The sequence below is a fragment of the Lepisosteus platostomus genome, chromosome 13 (genome assembly GCF_059453375.1).
Source record: "Lepisosteus platostomus isolate fLepPlt1 chromosome 13, fLepPlt1.hap1, whole genome shotgun sequence".
NCBI lineage: Eukaryota > Metazoa > Chordata > Actinopteri > Semionotiformes > Lepisosteidae > Lepisosteus > Lepisosteus platostomus.
This window is the reverse complement of record NC_142623.1, coordinates 11,704,850-11,721,898: the sequence shown is the minus strand read 5'-3', so window position 1 is coordinate 11,721,898 and position 17,049 is coordinate 11,704,850. Positions and strand designations below refer to the sequence as shown.

The 17,049-nt window shown below is 41.1% G+C and overlaps 1 protein-coding gene across 1 annotated transcript in view; it reads right to left on the bottom strand.

Annotated features, from left to right (window-relative positions):
* The window catches only part of myom3 (myomesin 3), a 95,451-nt gene that overhangs the window by 15,873 nt on the left and 62,529 nt on the right, over nucleotides 1-17,049 (bottom strand). The window contains exons 18-26 of the mRNA XM_088603119.1: nucleotides 15,596-15,783; nucleotides 11,292-11,418; nucleotides 9,979-10,166; nucleotides 8,707-8,821; nucleotides 6,009-6,165; nucleotides 4,073-4,179; nucleotides 3,920-3,964; nucleotides 2,575-2,711; nucleotides 759-903 (exon numbers count right to left, since the gene is read on the bottom strand). Of these exons, the coding sequence (XP_088459245.1) occupies nucleotides 759-903; nucleotides 2,575-2,711; nucleotides 3,920-3,964; nucleotides 4,073-4,179; nucleotides 6,009-6,165; nucleotides 8,707-8,821; nucleotides 9,979-10,166; nucleotides 11,292-11,418; nucleotides 15,596-15,783 (1,209 nt within the window). The remainder of the gene's footprint in view (nucleotides 1-758; nucleotides 904-2,574; nucleotides 2,712-3,919; nucleotides 3,965-4,072; nucleotides 4,180-6,008; nucleotides 6,166-8,706; nucleotides 8,822-9,978; nucleotides 10,167-11,291; nucleotides 11,419-15,595; nucleotides 15,784-17,049) is intronic.

Below are 17,049 nucleotides of genomic sequence, written 5' to 3'. Positions count from 1 at the left end.
TATTTTTAACCATACTATTTTTAACCATACTATTTTTGCACTGTTCCAAGAATTACCTTGCACTGTTTTTGTCCTGTTATATTTTCTCTGTTTGCGGAATTTTGCACAGTTTTGATTACTTGATTACATGTTATTTATGTTATGTTATTACATGTTACTGTTATTGCTATTGTGTTACTGTCTATTGTCTTATCTTCTGTCCTTTTTATATACTGCACCTGAGTGACTAATGAGAAACACTTTTCATTATACTATGCACCTGTGTAAGTTTAATGACAATCAAGTTGAATTAATTAATTAATGCTGTAGTCAGTACATGGCCTTAAAAAAAGGATGAATGTTTTCTGGTTGCACATTTCATGTGATTTCACGTGACCTTTGAGACTACTAAGGAAAGTAATGGAGTGACACAGAGGTGCAGTGGTTAACATTGGTTTCTTGTGGTGCCCGGGCACTAGATTTCATTCCTGGGGTGCTATATGTGTGGAGTTTGTATGTTCTCCCTGCATTTGTGTGGGTTTCCTCCAGGTGCTCCAGTTTCCTCCCACTGTGAGTGTGTGTCTGTGTTTGTGTGTGAATATACTGCCTTACACCTGTTGCCTTCTGGGATAAGCTCTGGCTCCCCAGCGAACATGTATTGGATAATTTGGCTAGAAAATGGAGGGAAGTTAAGAAATATAAACCAAAAATATTTTCTACTGCAACTGCCGAAGCCTTACTCGCTGTGGGTCCCAGAATGTAAAACAAGTTCTGCTTACTCTCATCCACGAGCACCAAGGTGAACTGATTCTTTGCGCGTCCATCTTTCAGCTGGGCGGTGTAAGACCCCTCATTAGCATCAGAAAATGGGTCAATCAATATCTCCACCAGTCCCTTGGCTCTATCGAAATTGATCTTGCGAGTCTGTAAAAAGATTTGGTGCAAGCACAGTCACAGATACCAGAGCTCAGCTGTGCTTGGTCTTGAGCTACAGCCATTATTTGAACAGATCTGGGAACCAGGCCAACACTGGAGTAACTGCTTTGTCTAAATATAAGGGTATATGGCCAGCAGCCATATCACCCTGCAACTCACAACTGGCAACCCACTGAAGCTAAGCAGGTGTGAGCCTGGTCAGTACCTGGATGGGAGACCTCCTGGGAAAATCTCAAGTTGCTGCTGGAAGAGGTGTTAGTGGGGCCAGCAGGGGGTGCTTGCCCTGTTCTCGAAAAGAGTAGGGGTGTAACCCTGGCGTCCTGGCCAAATTTCTCATTGGCCCTCATCAATCATGGCCTCCTAATAATCCCCATCTATGAATTGGCTTTATTACTCTGCTCTCCTCCCCACTGATAGCTGATGTGTGGTGAGCTTTCTGGCGCACTATGGCTGCCGTCGCATCATCCAGGTGGATGCTGCACATTGGTGGTGGTGGAGGAGGGGAGAACCCATTACCTGTAAAGCGCTTTGAGTGGAGTGTCCAGAAAAGCGCTATATAAGTGTAAGCAATTATTATATAATTATTATATATATAAAAAAATAAATACACAAAATGTGACACAATAAATACCCTGCCCAAAATGGAGCACACACAAACACTGGTAAAAATCTGGCAACAATTGTGCTTTTAAGAGAACTAATAAGTTCTTATGCTAAAGCACTGCACATAATTGAAATGTTAACTTAGCTTTTAAGAGAAACAAATATTTATATTATGTTATATTCTGTATGCCACTAGCACTACAAATTTAAGTACCTATCATTATAGCAATTAAAAACCAAAAGGATGGTCTACTGTAAAAGGACACTAAGTTACAAAGAGTGGAGTTTGTTCAGTGCTGAATGGCATACGTACAGACAGACGTATTGAAGAAATTCCAATGTAATGAGCCATTTTCTTTTCATTACCTACTGCTTTCCAGAATCAATATCGTATGCCATCTGCCGAACAGAAAAGTAATTCTTTGTGTCTTGAATCAGCAGGGGTGAGACTAACAGCAAGGATGTTGGGTTAGAGCCACACACAGGGCCACTGTGACTTCGAGACATGTGGCTCACCCCTCTCCCTGCCAGAAGGCAGGACTTCCACTGCCTGGGTGCCATCTGGTACTGACACGGCTGTCACCTGGGGGCACTTGCAGCTACAATCTCACATCACGCGAGCCACAGCCAGCCTTGTACTTTGAACTGAGACAGAGCCTGCAGATCTCATGAATAAAACAGCTCTGCAGCAGGTAATTAGACAACCAGGAGATCCATCTCTTTCTCAAATGTTTCAGGGAATGTTTGTATGCTGCTCACTTTGCAAAGCTCCTTTGCAGATTTTTTTTTTCTTGTATGGCAAAATGTACCTCTTGTAACGAAATGTACAGTACCTCTGTCTCAGTTATGAGGATGGTCTCCCACATGCAACAGTAAATGAGCTGTAGAGGAATCATTGTCTGTATTTCCAGACTGGGTCATTCAGTTCCTTTGTTTTCATTGCCCTGCTGGTTACTTTTGTAACACTTCCTCCTGTCCTGTGTTATCTTGGTTGACTATGCCCCTGCGGTTAGACAGACTGTAGCAGTCATGTCTTCTGATGAAGCACAGACTCACCGGAGTGCTGGTAATCTCCTGATCGTTGAAGATCAGTCTGAGCTCCGCGGCAGGGCTTAGCTTTTCAACTTGCAACCAGAGGCGGACATCTCCCTTTTCGAAGACCTCGACTTCCCAGCCCGATACCAGACCAATCACTGCAGGATACAGGAAACAGCTTGCGTCGGACATCCAGTTTTCTCCACTGGAGTCCATATGCTGACTACGTTTACAAAGCTGGGAAAAATCAGTCTTGTGTGTCTTTCCAGGAGGCTAATTTAAGATTAAATTATTTTGCATTGATTAAGATTAATATTAACATCAGGAGTTGGTCTATAACTTCTTCCCAAAAAAAGCCTGGAAGACTATGGCCTGCTCAGGGAAGAATGCCTTAGGCACATGGCCCTGTGTCTCTTGCAGTTTACTGAAACTGAAATTAATGAGCTCAAGCAGATAAACCATGCTGGAGTGCTCTATGATAAATTCCATAAATATGCAAGACAGACAAAAGCAAAATTCCCAAGTGTCGCCTCCTCGGATCCTGTTATGGATTAACTATGACAGTTCATAAGCCTAATGTGCGTCTACAGGCCAGAAGCAGTATGTGATGCTTAGAAATGCCAAGCAAGACCTGTCGGTTTTCATCAATGTCTGTTGGAGTCTGCATAGGGGATTCTTGGTTGTTTGTTAAAACGACAAGGCCAAGACAAACCTCATTTCACTCTGCGTGAACTATATTTTCATTTGTTAGAGCCCAGCTTAGGATTCAGCTCCGAAAGCAACAGACAGAAGGGGAAATGTAGTGCTGGCTTACAATTGCTCAGACACCGCGCTCGGCCGTCTCCAAAGATTAACGGCACCTGGGACTTTGCAAAGCTCTTGGGGGGCCCAGGAGATTCTTAAATCCATTGGTTTAAAGTCTTGTTGGATGTGCCAGAATCAAAAGTGACATTTTTAGCATGCTTCCAACTGAGAAACCTGATTTAGTGGTGCAAACCATCACCTGCTTCATATTTAGAATATACAATATGCTAAGTTCTTAGACTTTCACATGAAGTATAGATACTTTTGGAATGTTTCTGATACATATTTGAAACAAACATCAGAAATGCTTTCTTTGTGCTTTGGTAAACATTTACTTATATGGTTTAAACTCCATATAAGGTGCAGCACTTTTCCAGAATAGTTTAAGTAAAAAAATATATATTTCTAATCCTACATCTATTCACTCCAATGCTGGAATCTTTATACACTTACTAGCAGACAGCAGCAATGCTTTGAGAAGGATCAGGCAGTCAAATCCTAGCATGAGACCAAACACCTGTGGGTTCTGTCCTTTAAGTAGAAAAGCTCAAAACTCACTTACACGGGTTCCTTACTTGCCAGCTAAGTTTCAAAAGTCTCTCCAAGTCTGGGGGGAGAAGGAAAAGACAGATCATACTATGTACACTGCTGGTACCCTTTACCAGTAGTGTCCTGATAACTGTGCTGTACCCGACTAAGGGATAACAGCTGTTACCTTTTTCTGTAAAAGCGTAGCTGGAAGAGATGTCATTGATATCGCTTATTTCCACTGTGTACAAACCCAGGTCCTTCTCGGATGGATTGGTGAAAATGAGTCTGGATCTGAGGCAAACAAATAAACTGATTAACATATGTCATGCTCACAAACCTTAGGAACCACAGAATTACAATTCTGACTCTCAGTCCGGCTTCTAGATGCCAATTAACTAAATCTTTAATCTGACACCTCCTCTTCGGAGAGTTTGCCATGGTGAAATTGCAGGGCACTTTCTGAATTTTCCCCACGGCTTTACTCTGCTTGATAGAACTCATTTGTGTTTCCTTGTTTCCGACTCTTTGCATCCCTTTTACTGTCTTCCCCCTGTGTTTTACCAAAGTTTTAATACAAGGGTTCCCAGGCCTTGTACTGCAGGTCCACACACCTACTGATTTATTTTCTAGATGAACTCTCAGTTACACAACTGAACCCTTAATTGACTTCATAATAGGATTAATTTGAACCTTTTGAGTATTTTCAACTTTTAAACATTTTGGAAGGTGCCTTTTAACTACAGTATTTCATTAGCTAAATAAAATCCCAAAGTTTTGAATAGGAAAAAACCTCAAACAAACATTCAAATCAAGCAAGCTCAGGTAATTAGGCTCTGCTGGAATGAAAACCAGCAGGTGTGTGGGCCTGCTGCACCAGGAATGGGAACCGCTGCTTTCTTACACTTCACAATGCTTTTACCATGGTATTGTACACTGCAGCTAGGTTTTCTAAAGGTCCTGCGGTTTCAAGAGCTCCAAACTGAATAAACTTTGATTAAGGACACTGATAGTTCAGTTAGCTTCAACCTTCGTCATTTCAAGGACCGAGAACTCAGTTACTGTTAACAATGCTGCTGTTTTTAAACAAAAAATTAAAATACTTTGGTCCTCCAGGAGCAGAAACGGACTGAACTGCTCTGAAGTCATCACTGTAACAAACCCCATGTTAGGTGCGTTCAGGCTGGGTTCTCTGGAGCACAAGGTCTCATATGCTTATAGAATATGAGTTCCAGATTCTGCAAATGAACATGAGTCCCCATCCCAAAAAATGCTCAACCCTGATTGCAGTGTGAATAATTTGTTGTTTTAGCACCACCCTGGTGCACTTCTACTTGTTACCAGCAGAGGCCGCTCTAGCTGTCCTTTCTGTACACGTCTTCCACAATGACTTGTGGAAGAAGGGATGCCTTCTTTCACTTCAAGATCAGATATATCCCTGGCTCTGGGTTTTGAGTGGCACTCAGCCCTTTGTTGGTTTCCAGCTATACTTCATGACTTTTCACCAACAATATATTATATATAGTAATGAGCTTGGGCTTGAGTCTAAGGACATCTGTCCATTCCTTTTGTAACCCCTCCTTTATCCAATTCAGGGTCACAGGGGAGCCAGAGTCTATTCCGGCAAGCAATGGGCACAAAGCAGGATACTGTAAATCTTAGATGGGATGTCAGTCAAATGCAAATGAACACACTCACACCAGAGCCAATTTTCCCAGAAGCCAATAAACCTGCCAGTATGATTTTGGATTATAGTACTAAACTGGGGCACTCAGAGGAAAATCATGCGAACACAGGGAGAACATGCAAACTCCACATATATAGCACCCCAGGAATTGAACCCAATGCTAACCACTGGGACACAGTGCTGCCCAAGGAGAACACGTGAAGCAAAAAAATAAGCCCAGTATCAAATTATCAGAAAGCAGGTGCCATTTCCTCTGAAGCAGAATACCAGTCTCTGTTTCTTTGTGCTGTCTCAGGGTTTTTTTTAACATAAAGTAAGAAGCAAACATTTTTGTATCAAAGCTGCCTCTAAATCTAAAAACAGTTACCTGTGGTGTGTACCTAACAATTGATCTGTCATCACACAAAAGTTCTTTAGTAGATTAAGTCATTCTCACCTGTTATGTTTGGATTCGATTTTGACTCTTCCAGCATCTATAGCATCACGGTAATTCTTTGCCCAGATGAACTGGCTTGAGTCATTCATCTCTGGCGACTCAAAGGCCAAGAATATGAATCCATCCTCATCAACACCAATTTCAATATCTTCCACTCCTGATGAGAAACAAAAACACTCGTGAAGCTGCCAGAAGTAAAGAAGAAGATCCTGTTTTGTGGAGTTTTTCCTGCCAGTATTCAGCTGACTTTGTGCAATTTTATTAATGGTTTAGACAACAGTAATTTATTCATCCATCCACTTTCTAACCACTTCTTCCAAATCAGGGTCTCAGTGGAGCTGGAGCCTATTCCGGCAAACAATTGGCGCAAGGCAGGATACACCCTGGATGGGATGCCAGTCCATTGCTCAGCGCACATAGACACAGACACAAACACACTCACACCAGAGTCAATTTTCTGAGAGGCCAATCATGCTACCAGCATGTCTTTGAACTGTGGGAAGAAACCGGAGCACCCAGAGGGAACCCATGTGAACATGAGGAGAACATGCAAACTCCATGCAGACAGCCCCTCAGGTCTAGAATTGAACTCGGGGTCCCTGCGTTGCGAGACAACAAAGCTAACTATGCTACCATATTGCCTGTAATATTTTCATTTGTCATTTTAAAATTAGTACCTTTAATACTGTAAGAATACTGCACAATTTCCTTTTATGACAAAACCGGAAAAGTAATTACCAAGTTCCGGAAAAAATGCATACGGAGTTTTGCTTCCATATCCAATGACTCTACTCATCAACACCAGAGGTGCGGATGGATATTTCTAGTCAGGATAGTTATAGGTTTGTCCATGGTTCTTAAATTGCATCCATATGTAGTGCACAAGCAATCAGGATCTTTCATTTATGTTATTGTGGGGTGACTTCTGTTTTTTTCCCCCATCGGATCATATTATGTTTTGACCTACTATATATACTGTAAGTCAAACTATTAGGAAGGCGGTTGTTTTCAGAAACTGACAAAAAGTGAATATCACTTCTGTCAGGTGATAGAATAATGTATAAGTTTATGCACCCAATCCACATTTTCTGCACTTTAAAAGACACAGATTCTCAGAGTGATTGTTGTATGCACTGTTTATAGATTTTAGTCTGTTTTTTTGACCCGGCAGTGGAAATCTCTCCACAAAAATGTACTTGTGCCAGATGTTTCCAGGTCCTGGCACAAGATTTTTAATTACATTCATCAGCACAGCAACACTGGTTAGAAAAATTTGACATTTTTTTCTTCTAGACACAGAAAATACGGTATTGACTAGATCTCTTTATCTTGCTGAAGCACATTGTCTTCACAGATACACTTACGGTTCTCATTTCTGATCATACCCTGGCTCTCTACTTTGATTCGGTTCCAGGAATAACTAAACATAGCTATTATAATGATCTTCTTCGTCCCTCTTAATGCATCGCTTTGAGGATTTATAAAGATTAGTTACATATTATAATACTGAAATCAATCCAGGCATTCTTTATGGGAGATGACTAAATTCTTTATTAGAAACATTGCTTTAGAGTCTACCATGAACAAAAAGTGAGATTGGATTTATCAGCTGAAAACTACAATTCTGCAGAGTGTGGCTGGACATCTGCCACTATAGAAACATTTTTTTAATTAACAGAGAATCCCTGACACATGACAAAGCAGCTCCACTACAAAGATGCTGAGCATCCTGTTAGTTTATTTACACTCAGTCTAAAACGAAATAAGTGACTGGATTCTATTGAGGAGATCAAGGACAATAATGATGCTGTATTCATTAACTCAGAACAGATTGGTAAAATTATCGAAACCTTTTCTCACTTTACTACATTTCTCAAATCAGCACAGACCTGGCCAGAAACAAGACATTCTTAAATCCACTAATAATTTCCCTGGATATCGCTAAACAGGTGGGTTCCTTTTTGGAAGCTCCTATTGCTTTGCAGAGTTTTACCTAGCTTGGTGAATCATATTGGCTCTTTAAAAAGCAACAAAATGACAATTCTCTATTGTAAATTGGGACTTAGATAGAAAAAAATGCTTCTTCTTAAATCTAAACTTAAAGTTGAAGACCCATGTTACTTACAGGCTGTTATCAATGTTCAACACAGACATTAAACTATTTGCTAAGACTCTACTTACTATGTTACATTGTAGCAAAATGCAAAATTATGCAACAGAGCTGACACCTTGAAGGGTTGAATTACGTCTGACAAGATTCAGCATTTTGGGTCACCCTTTATTCTTAAAATAAAATTAATTTTTAGAGGTATTTTCATGGGCATGAAATGGGGCTCAATGGAAACAAGAAGAAAACACGGTCTTGAAGACCCTAAATCTTCTTGAGACTATCACTACAGAAGTCTCTAGATATGTGATGACCACATCAGGCACTGACATTCCTGATACAGTTACACTTTCAAAAGTATTTGCAGTGGCTGCTGTAAATAAATACAATACTCTTTGGAATGAATGGCACAGCCATCCTAGAATATTTAAGAACTGCTGCTCGGGGTTGTTAGTACAATATGAGAACAATGGCAAGCCCTTTCAGAGGGAGCTGCTGTTCTCCTCCACCTGTCCTTTGAGACTGCGCAGCTCCTCGACAGCTCCCGATCCTCAGCCACAGCTCGCCCTACCAGACAAGCACTGTACTTGCCTGGCTTGATTTCCGCTCTGATCTCCTCAGACGGCAGAGAGGGCTGGCCGACCCCTGCCGAGTTCACCGCTGACACGCGGAACTTGTAGATCTGACCAGCGTCAAGTCCAGACACCTGCAAGAGAGGTCAAAGCTAGAGGATCCAGTTCATGTGAAAGATCCTATGACTGTTACAAGTTAAAAATGAGGTCCTCTAAAACTGTTTTACTGTTTTGTACACTCACGGATGGCCAAGGTTTCTTCAAGGCCTCTTAAGTGGAGGTGTAACTCATGTATCCTATGCGTGATTTAGCAACAAGGAAGGGAATAGCTTTTTAGCTGATTAGGGTGACCTAACTGGCAACTTTCTGTTTTTGTTTACATCGTATATGGTAAGAAACTGCTACTGACGAATCATAAATGTATGTTTTTGTATGAAAATTTTGCTCATCTTCAAGAATAAAAGCCCGTTGCTATTGTTGGGAAAGTGAGTGAAAGATGAGTGTGGCCTATTAACTTTGTCTGTCCTCCTTTCTTTATTACAATAAAGAAATCTCCAGCTTGAATTACCAGACTCGTGTGGTTTACTGAGAAAAGAGTTTAACATCTGGGATAAATTTCAAAAACATTTTGCTCCAGCGTAACATCAATTCCATCCTTTTCAAACTCCAAATGAGCCCACAGCTAACATTCCAAAATTCTTGCGTAATATGGAAAAAAAAATCTATCCAGTTATCTAATGTACCTACCTGCCTTTGCTCCTTGATAGATTGTGGGCCACTTTAAACATTTACAGTTGTGGACAAATGGAAGCCAATTTTGCTATGCAGGCAAAACTGTTTGAAGGAAAAATACTCCTTCAAAACAGCAAACAGTGGTATCCAGCTTTAAATGAGTGAAAAGATGAGGAATGCTGTATTATTTTTAGGAAATTATAGGTAGACTACCACGCTTCAAGTGTCTACTACAACTGTGGGATATATAGCAGTCACATGTCCAGAAAATAATAACAAGACTAAACAGGATCTGCTGCAATGAACTAAATGAATCCCTAAATGCTTTTCACACAGAAAATGATCCATGGATGGAACAGTTCATTAAGACAGAAGCAAAAATGCAAGTCTCTTTCTAAAGCTTTGCTTGGCGCCAGAAAAGAACAGTGAGTTTGTAGAAATCAGTGAGCATTATTGGGCCAAACGGCCCGTTCTGGTCATTTGTGTTTCCAATGATTTTATGTTTGTAAGGTGAGGTGTGATTGCTTTGAAAATCCTTTCCCTTTGATCTTTCACTGACCTTTAAATAGGTCCCTACAGTGGGCTTTTCCACTACCGCTTTCCAGTCCTCCGCCTCCGGCTCTCTCCCCTCGCACATCTCCACGATGTACCCTGTGATGGGACTGTGACCTTCGTACAATGGCTTCTCCCACAGGAGCACCAGGGAATCCCTCCGGACCTCCCTGCATGTCACGTCATAGGGACAGCCTGCAGGCACACACAGATCAGCAGAGCGGCCAGCAGGGGGCAGTGGCAGCACTGCTCTCTCCATACACTGCTTACCATTTAATACGTGAGCACTACTGGAGTAAGGGATTACCTTCTAAAATTAGCAGGAAGCTGGGGGAAAATAATTTGAACAAGTCAGTGGTTAAAGCGATCTATGTTGGGTGAGTGTAGATATTATCCAAAGAAGCACCTCATAAAAAATCGACCACTTCTTATTAAGCAAAAAGTGATCTCTTACATGATTAACTATAATGGATTACTTCCCCAACACTCTGTATAACAATTCTGACTTCATGATGCTAGACTTTATGGAGTTCCGTTTCTCACAGTCTTTATGATCGGAATCAGTACAATCAACCTATGTCATTGTAAGTATTGAACAATGCAATGTTTATGTATGAGATTTATTTAAAAGAATAGGGCAAATTTAGGTTTGTGTATATATCATAATGAAAAACTTGTGTATAAGCACAATATTGAATGGCTGTGTGCAACTGGCAAACTCCTTGTGCATTTTGTTGACATAAAAGTATCTGTAACTGCAACTTACATGACAAGCAGAGTAGTACCCTACTGATACAATTGCTCTGTGTGAGATAAATTATCTGGGGAGTGACCCTTCTGTAGTGTCACAGAAACACCACCAGTCTTGTAACAACATACTTAATTCACCTGCAGATGCTCTACCTCATAAAAGCGAAATCCGTTTGTAGTTAGCAAGGAGCTGGCAAATATGGAAAGTTTCCAATTGGTTCCATTCCTGTACTTAATTCCTCCAACTAGATCAGTTAATTTGTTTACTGATCTTCAGTCAATTTTTACAGGTCAAATTAATTAGGTTCACAGAATGAAGTGGATTTGTAGCAGCCAAATATCAAATGCCCACTGCTTCTGCTGTTATAGCACCAATATACCATTACTGTCTCCTTACTAGAATCCTTCTGAACTGTGTTTCTAACACATACTGTATATCACTCTCCATACCAGGACTCTTCTGGACTACATTTTTAACACACACATCACTGTTAAATTCTGTATCCTTACCAGGACTCTTCTGGAGTGTATTTCTAAGCTGCACATATCTATTTAAGACTGTCTCCTTACCAGGTTCAGGCATATTCCATTCCTGGCATAAGAACGGACTGCTGGGTTCTGAAGGTTTTCCAATGCCCACAATATTCATTGCGAAAGCCCTGAACTGGTAGGAGTGACCTTCTTGCAGGCTGCAAACCTTGAACAGAATAAAACACATACAAAAGACTATATGTGGACAGAAAAGCTTCCTGATTAAATCTGAGAGAAACACACTAGATGGCAGCTCCTTTATGAAAAAGGGCTGCTGTGAATGTCATTTTTCGGCAGTGCTCTTACAGTCTCCATTTATTATATCCCCTGTGCTCTTGCTCTGCTACTACGCTGCTAAAGGCGCAGAGGTGAGCCGCGCATTATTAAAAACTTCATTTGACTGAATAATTAAACATGCTTGCTAATATCCCAGCACAAATATAATAGGGTAGCTCAAACTAACACAACAGAGCAATACAAAATCATGGTGCTTTATGATTCTTGAAATATTCTGGTGGAGAAGTGTTTGATTATTTTAAAGCATTTAAAGTTGAATCTTTAGGCCAATGCATTGCCACACTGTCAACACTGTCCTACCCCAGTGTTAGAGAATAGACAGTACTGTATTTTCCTTAGGAGTGACCTACAGTATTTTGTCCAACATAGTGGCAATTGCCTTGCATGTTGATTGTCCTGTAGCTTCCAAGAACTGTGATGTATTAGCAAACCAGGGTCTATGTCTCATTAGGCTACACTATTGGAAATAAGGCAAATGTAACTGACCTTACACAAGAGGCACGACTGTCAGTGCACATCTATTGTTCATTGCTGAAGGCAACAGCAGTCAATGTGTCAATTCAGACAGTCGCAAGTATTTACAGGTATCAGTTAGTGGACGACAAAACCGCCGTCAGGGAGCACAATACATACAGTATCTCATGCGGCATATTTAAACCTCACACCCCAGATGCTGCTATCTGAGTGGACCCGTTTTAACACATCTGTTGTCATCTACCTGTAGTAATACCGTCATTTGCTGCAGCAAAGGTACAGTACATATTTGCAGTTGGAGAAGCTGAGCTCCACATGTATTAAATGAACACTTACACGCAACATTGGCGAGTTCGGTTTAATGATGTCTTGTCATTTGTGCATCACAAAACCTGTTCATGTGGATATTATTGTTATACAGTTTCATTTTCTGTGCAGCTCGTCAAATGAGACGCTGAATGCAGTATGTTTCACAGTTAGCGCAATTGTACAAAATATGTCTAAAAAAATGCGCCTCTAAATTCTTTGTTCCCTCAGGTGCAATGCTCGCTCCACAAATCACTCGCCGCTTCAAAATTTGCCTAATACATCCAATTGGGTCATACAATGAATGTCTCGCTTGTGATGCGGGCAATAAGCATTAAACCCCTGCTGTTGCCGCAACCTTGTCAGTGATGAGATGGAAGCGTGTTTTTCTCAGGGCACGAATTTTAAGCCCAAGGCTACACTTCTGTAATAGCCTTTATACAGCAGGACTTTAAAAGGGGGTGTTTGATATCACCCTAGACCAATTTTCAGACCAATTCAAAAATCCAACCATGTTTTCAGTTCGGTTTGACCGAACTAGCCCTAATGATACTCGTGCAATTTCACTGACATGCCATATTATGCTAATGAGTAATTGAATTCGGGAATATACCTTGTATATGGTATGAACAATTGAAAATTTCTTATTTTAAGAGTTATTAACTGCTGTTGTGTAAAGATAAAGCTGATAAAAGGTTACACTTCAAACAATCCCTCTGCAATTTCCCTTTCCAATGTGATACCATAGTTTTTACAATTTGATAGTTATTCCTCATACTGGACAGTAGAGAGCACTAGATCCAAGGAGAATGAGTGTTAATAAATTCAGATTTCGCTTTAGAAATAATCAAATTCTATCGGTTCACATTACAGCTTTCCTTCTAATGAGTCTTGATAGGTTTGTATGCCTTCTGACTGTTAAATGGAAAGAAAATATCGAGAAAATTAATTTAAGTCTACTCTATAGTGAAAAGAGCAAAGACGTCCAAGTCCCGTGTTTGAAAATCGATAAGTTTAATTAATTTAATTTAATTGGAATAATCCTTAGAAAAAGGAGTCAGCTAATTTCAGCATTAAGCAGGAATTGATTACAATGCAAATGAAAGATCTATCTCTGAGTCTCCCATAAGGGGGCACTGTGGTTTAAAAGGTTTGTAAGAAATGCGAAGCAGAAAAAACGAAATAATGCAATATATTTGACTGGCGTACGATGTTATTAGTTATACGTGGAATTGTAGAAAAAGGTATGTGTGCACCTTCTGCAATGCAAAACAAAGCATGAGATTCGGAATAAAAAATATGAAGAAAACCGCGTGCTGTCTTGTCACGTGTAGTATTCTTTAAAAGCTGCGGCACCAGAATACAGAATTATTCTAGCTACTATTATGAGCGAACTAAAAGGGAGAAAAATAATTTTCTCCTTCCTTTTGGACTAAATGAAACAAGTTTCAGTTCTATCGGGAGGTCTGTGTGCTTCTTCCATCGTGGTCTGCCTTTCAAGTTGCCGTTGTATCAGTCAGAAACTAGCAGGAATACTGTGAGTTGAGAAAGTGAGTTTTTGCTGCCCGTTCTAATATAATCAGCACCCCTTTAATTTCGATTTTCCCCCCATTTTCCATTCTCTGCACGCTACAACAGAAATGGCACTCGCATTAATTATAAAAGTGCTTGTTTTCAACAAAAAGACATTTTCATTAATGTCTTTTTTTTTACTGTTTAGTTATAAGTGGTAGAAGCGAAACTGCTATATACTGTTCCGCTCAATTTGAGTCCTGATTAAGGGACGGCTTCCAATATTCCGTTCGCTAATGGACTGCTGTTGCACACTGTTGTAGAGGAGCTTTATAAATGGTACTGCTCTTAAAAATTAAGTAAACAGGGTTAACGTCTTTTGCAACTCGTATAAACAAGAACGGTGTCATACCCCATCTTTCCTATATATACCTCTATACCCTCGCATTCTTGTAGTTTTAACTCTTCTTTACTAACCGTAACCCTTAACAACTATTCGCTTAATGATAATATACTATGTGTCGGTAACAACGTACCAGCAAAGGCTATAGAAAGGTCATCATTATTAAGAACTAAATACGGATGGATGGATGTATTAGGCGGAAAAAAAGGATAGCACTTTATGTTGGGGTACAGTAATGTACAAACCCCTAATCACATCAATATCGATGTCAATAGGTTCACTATTTCTTGCGTTCAGAACCTGCTGCTAGCGGTGCTAGACAATATCACAATTGTCTCGTAGAATCGTAATCCACTAAGCGCGAAGTGCACAACAAGGCGACGATATCGAGGATCTATCTGACTGTTTCGCAACTCCAGACATCATATCGTTAAGCGGTGCACACGAAGTATCAGGCGACACTAACATTCCTGCCTTCAGGAGCAGCAATGTCTTCTTCCATTCTGCCTTGTGGCAGTCGTGACATTTAGGTTTAGACAAGAGTAGTGCACGATTTGTTCCCTTGAAAGAAGTGAAAGGAATGATATCTTCGGTGATCATTTGTGAATGTGTACTTCAGAAGAAATATCAGAACTTCATTTGTTGTGTATTTTAGACCTTGCTAGTAAATATATCTATAATACCCCCGTTGTGCAGTTTCTGGCTGAAGTGTTGTTGTCAGCATTATACTATGAATTTGTTTATTACGAAATAGTTTCGCTGCTGTGGAAAAAAATCATAGTTGTTTTAAGAGGAAAATGGAGATCACTTGCACCTGCAATATTTTGAGAAAGGATTTTTAAAAATGATGTTTTTAGCACTGAAAAAAGTGTAGTGTTAGAAGCGAATCGACAGTCTTGGGCAGATCAGCATAGAATGTCTGACAAAAAAGCCTCTCGGCACATTTCCCAGCTTTTCATTTGCTCCCAAGCACAGCGGGGAATTAAAAGGATCACTGCCCTAGGGGAATGATCAGGCTGTGGACTTAACTGTTGCACCTGAGACCGGAAAGGCTCTCCGACTTCCATATAGTTTGACAGATCGGAAGCCTTTAATATGTTTTATTTCTTCCCTCACTTGAGACTCATCTTGTACACTAGCGCAACAAATTAATGTACAATATCATTTGTCACATAAAAGGAGGATCTGGAGACTGGTAGGCCTATCAAACAGATTCAGACAAAAGATTTTTTTTTTTGCTCCCCAGACATGGTGAAACTGGCCAGTTCTTTGTGACAGACTGATCACTCCAGGTGGTTATCTGCACAAGTCGCAGGTGCTGAGCCAGGATTTCGGGGCGATCATACTGCACCTTGTACACCCTTTCAGAGGTCGGCTTGACATTGACTTCATGCCAGACCAGCTCTGAAGTGTCCATTTGGTCCAGGAAGTAGCCCTGTATAGCACTCCCACCATTTCTGGCCGGAGCTCTCCAACCAATCACCATCTCCGTACTCCCACAGTTCAGCAGGGCTATAGCCAAGGGCGGGGAAGGAGGGGCTGATGGGAAGAGAAGAGGACACAAATTATTCTGCACAGTATGCCTTTAGCTGTAGCAAGGAACAAGAAACACATCTAAATCCTCCTGAACCTTCTTGGCACACGGTGTCGGCTTTATTCCAAAAGCAATCTCCAGCACTGTGTACATGCCTTATCTCACTGAGCTGCACCTCACCGTGAGCTGTATTCATAAAACAAGTGCCACTGCTCAGATTAGCCCCCTGTTTTCCAATCGTAAATCTGATAGGAAAACTCAACAAAGTTAAAAGTTGGAGTAAAGGACCTTGGAGAAGAGTTGAGGAGAGGAGCCAGGTGAGGTGGTTCAGGAATCTGGTGAGGACCTTCTGCTGGTGGTGTATTATATCGGGCACAGCCCACTGAAAAGAGACTGGGGGGCAGAGCCTAGACACACTGTTGGGATTCTGTCTCTCAGCTGGCCTGGGAGTACCTGGGGATCAACGAGGAGGAGCTGGAGATTGTTGCTGAATAAAGTTAATAAATGTCTCATGAGACTAATAGTTTGCAGATATAATCTTGGTCTCTAAGAGCCCTAATGTGTCTGTAGAAAGTGAGGATTTTAGCTGTTTCTCCAGGTCTAGGTTTGGTAACACCAGTCACATAGAACTTCCCTAAAGTGTCCATTTTTTTTTTGTTTTCCTTTTTTCTCTCCCAACAGCAGTTACCATAGTGGGATGAAAAACACCTTATGTACGCAACTGAGAAAGAGAAATAAGGGGCCGTTTGGGGAAAAAAGTTTCCACGTCTCATGACATCCCAGTATTGCCTTTAAACAGCGCCAGTTTCTTCATAGGTGTTGTGTGAAACAGGAGCCGGGCAGTATGGTGGGGCAGTGGTTAGTATTTTTGCCTTGCAGCGTTGGGTCCCTGGGTTCAATTCTGGACCTGGAGTGCTGTCTGTGTGGAGTTTGTACCTCATCCCATGCTCACATGGGTTTCTCTCTGGTGCTTTGGTTTCCTCCCACAGTCCAAAGACATACATACTGGCCTGGACCATTAGCCCTGGTGTGAGTGTGTTACTGTATGTCCGTGTCTGTGAGGGCCCTGCAAAGGACTGCCATCCCATCCAGGATGTATCCTGACTTGTGCCCGTTGCTTGCTGGGACAGACTCCTTTCCTTTGGCTCCTTCTGTGACCCTGAATTAGAAGAAGCCGTTAGAAAATGGAGAGCTGGAAATAACAGCCTCCAGGGCCACAGAGGTCAGACCATTTTACATCAACCTAACCTCCAGCTCTTTGCTGTGAGGAA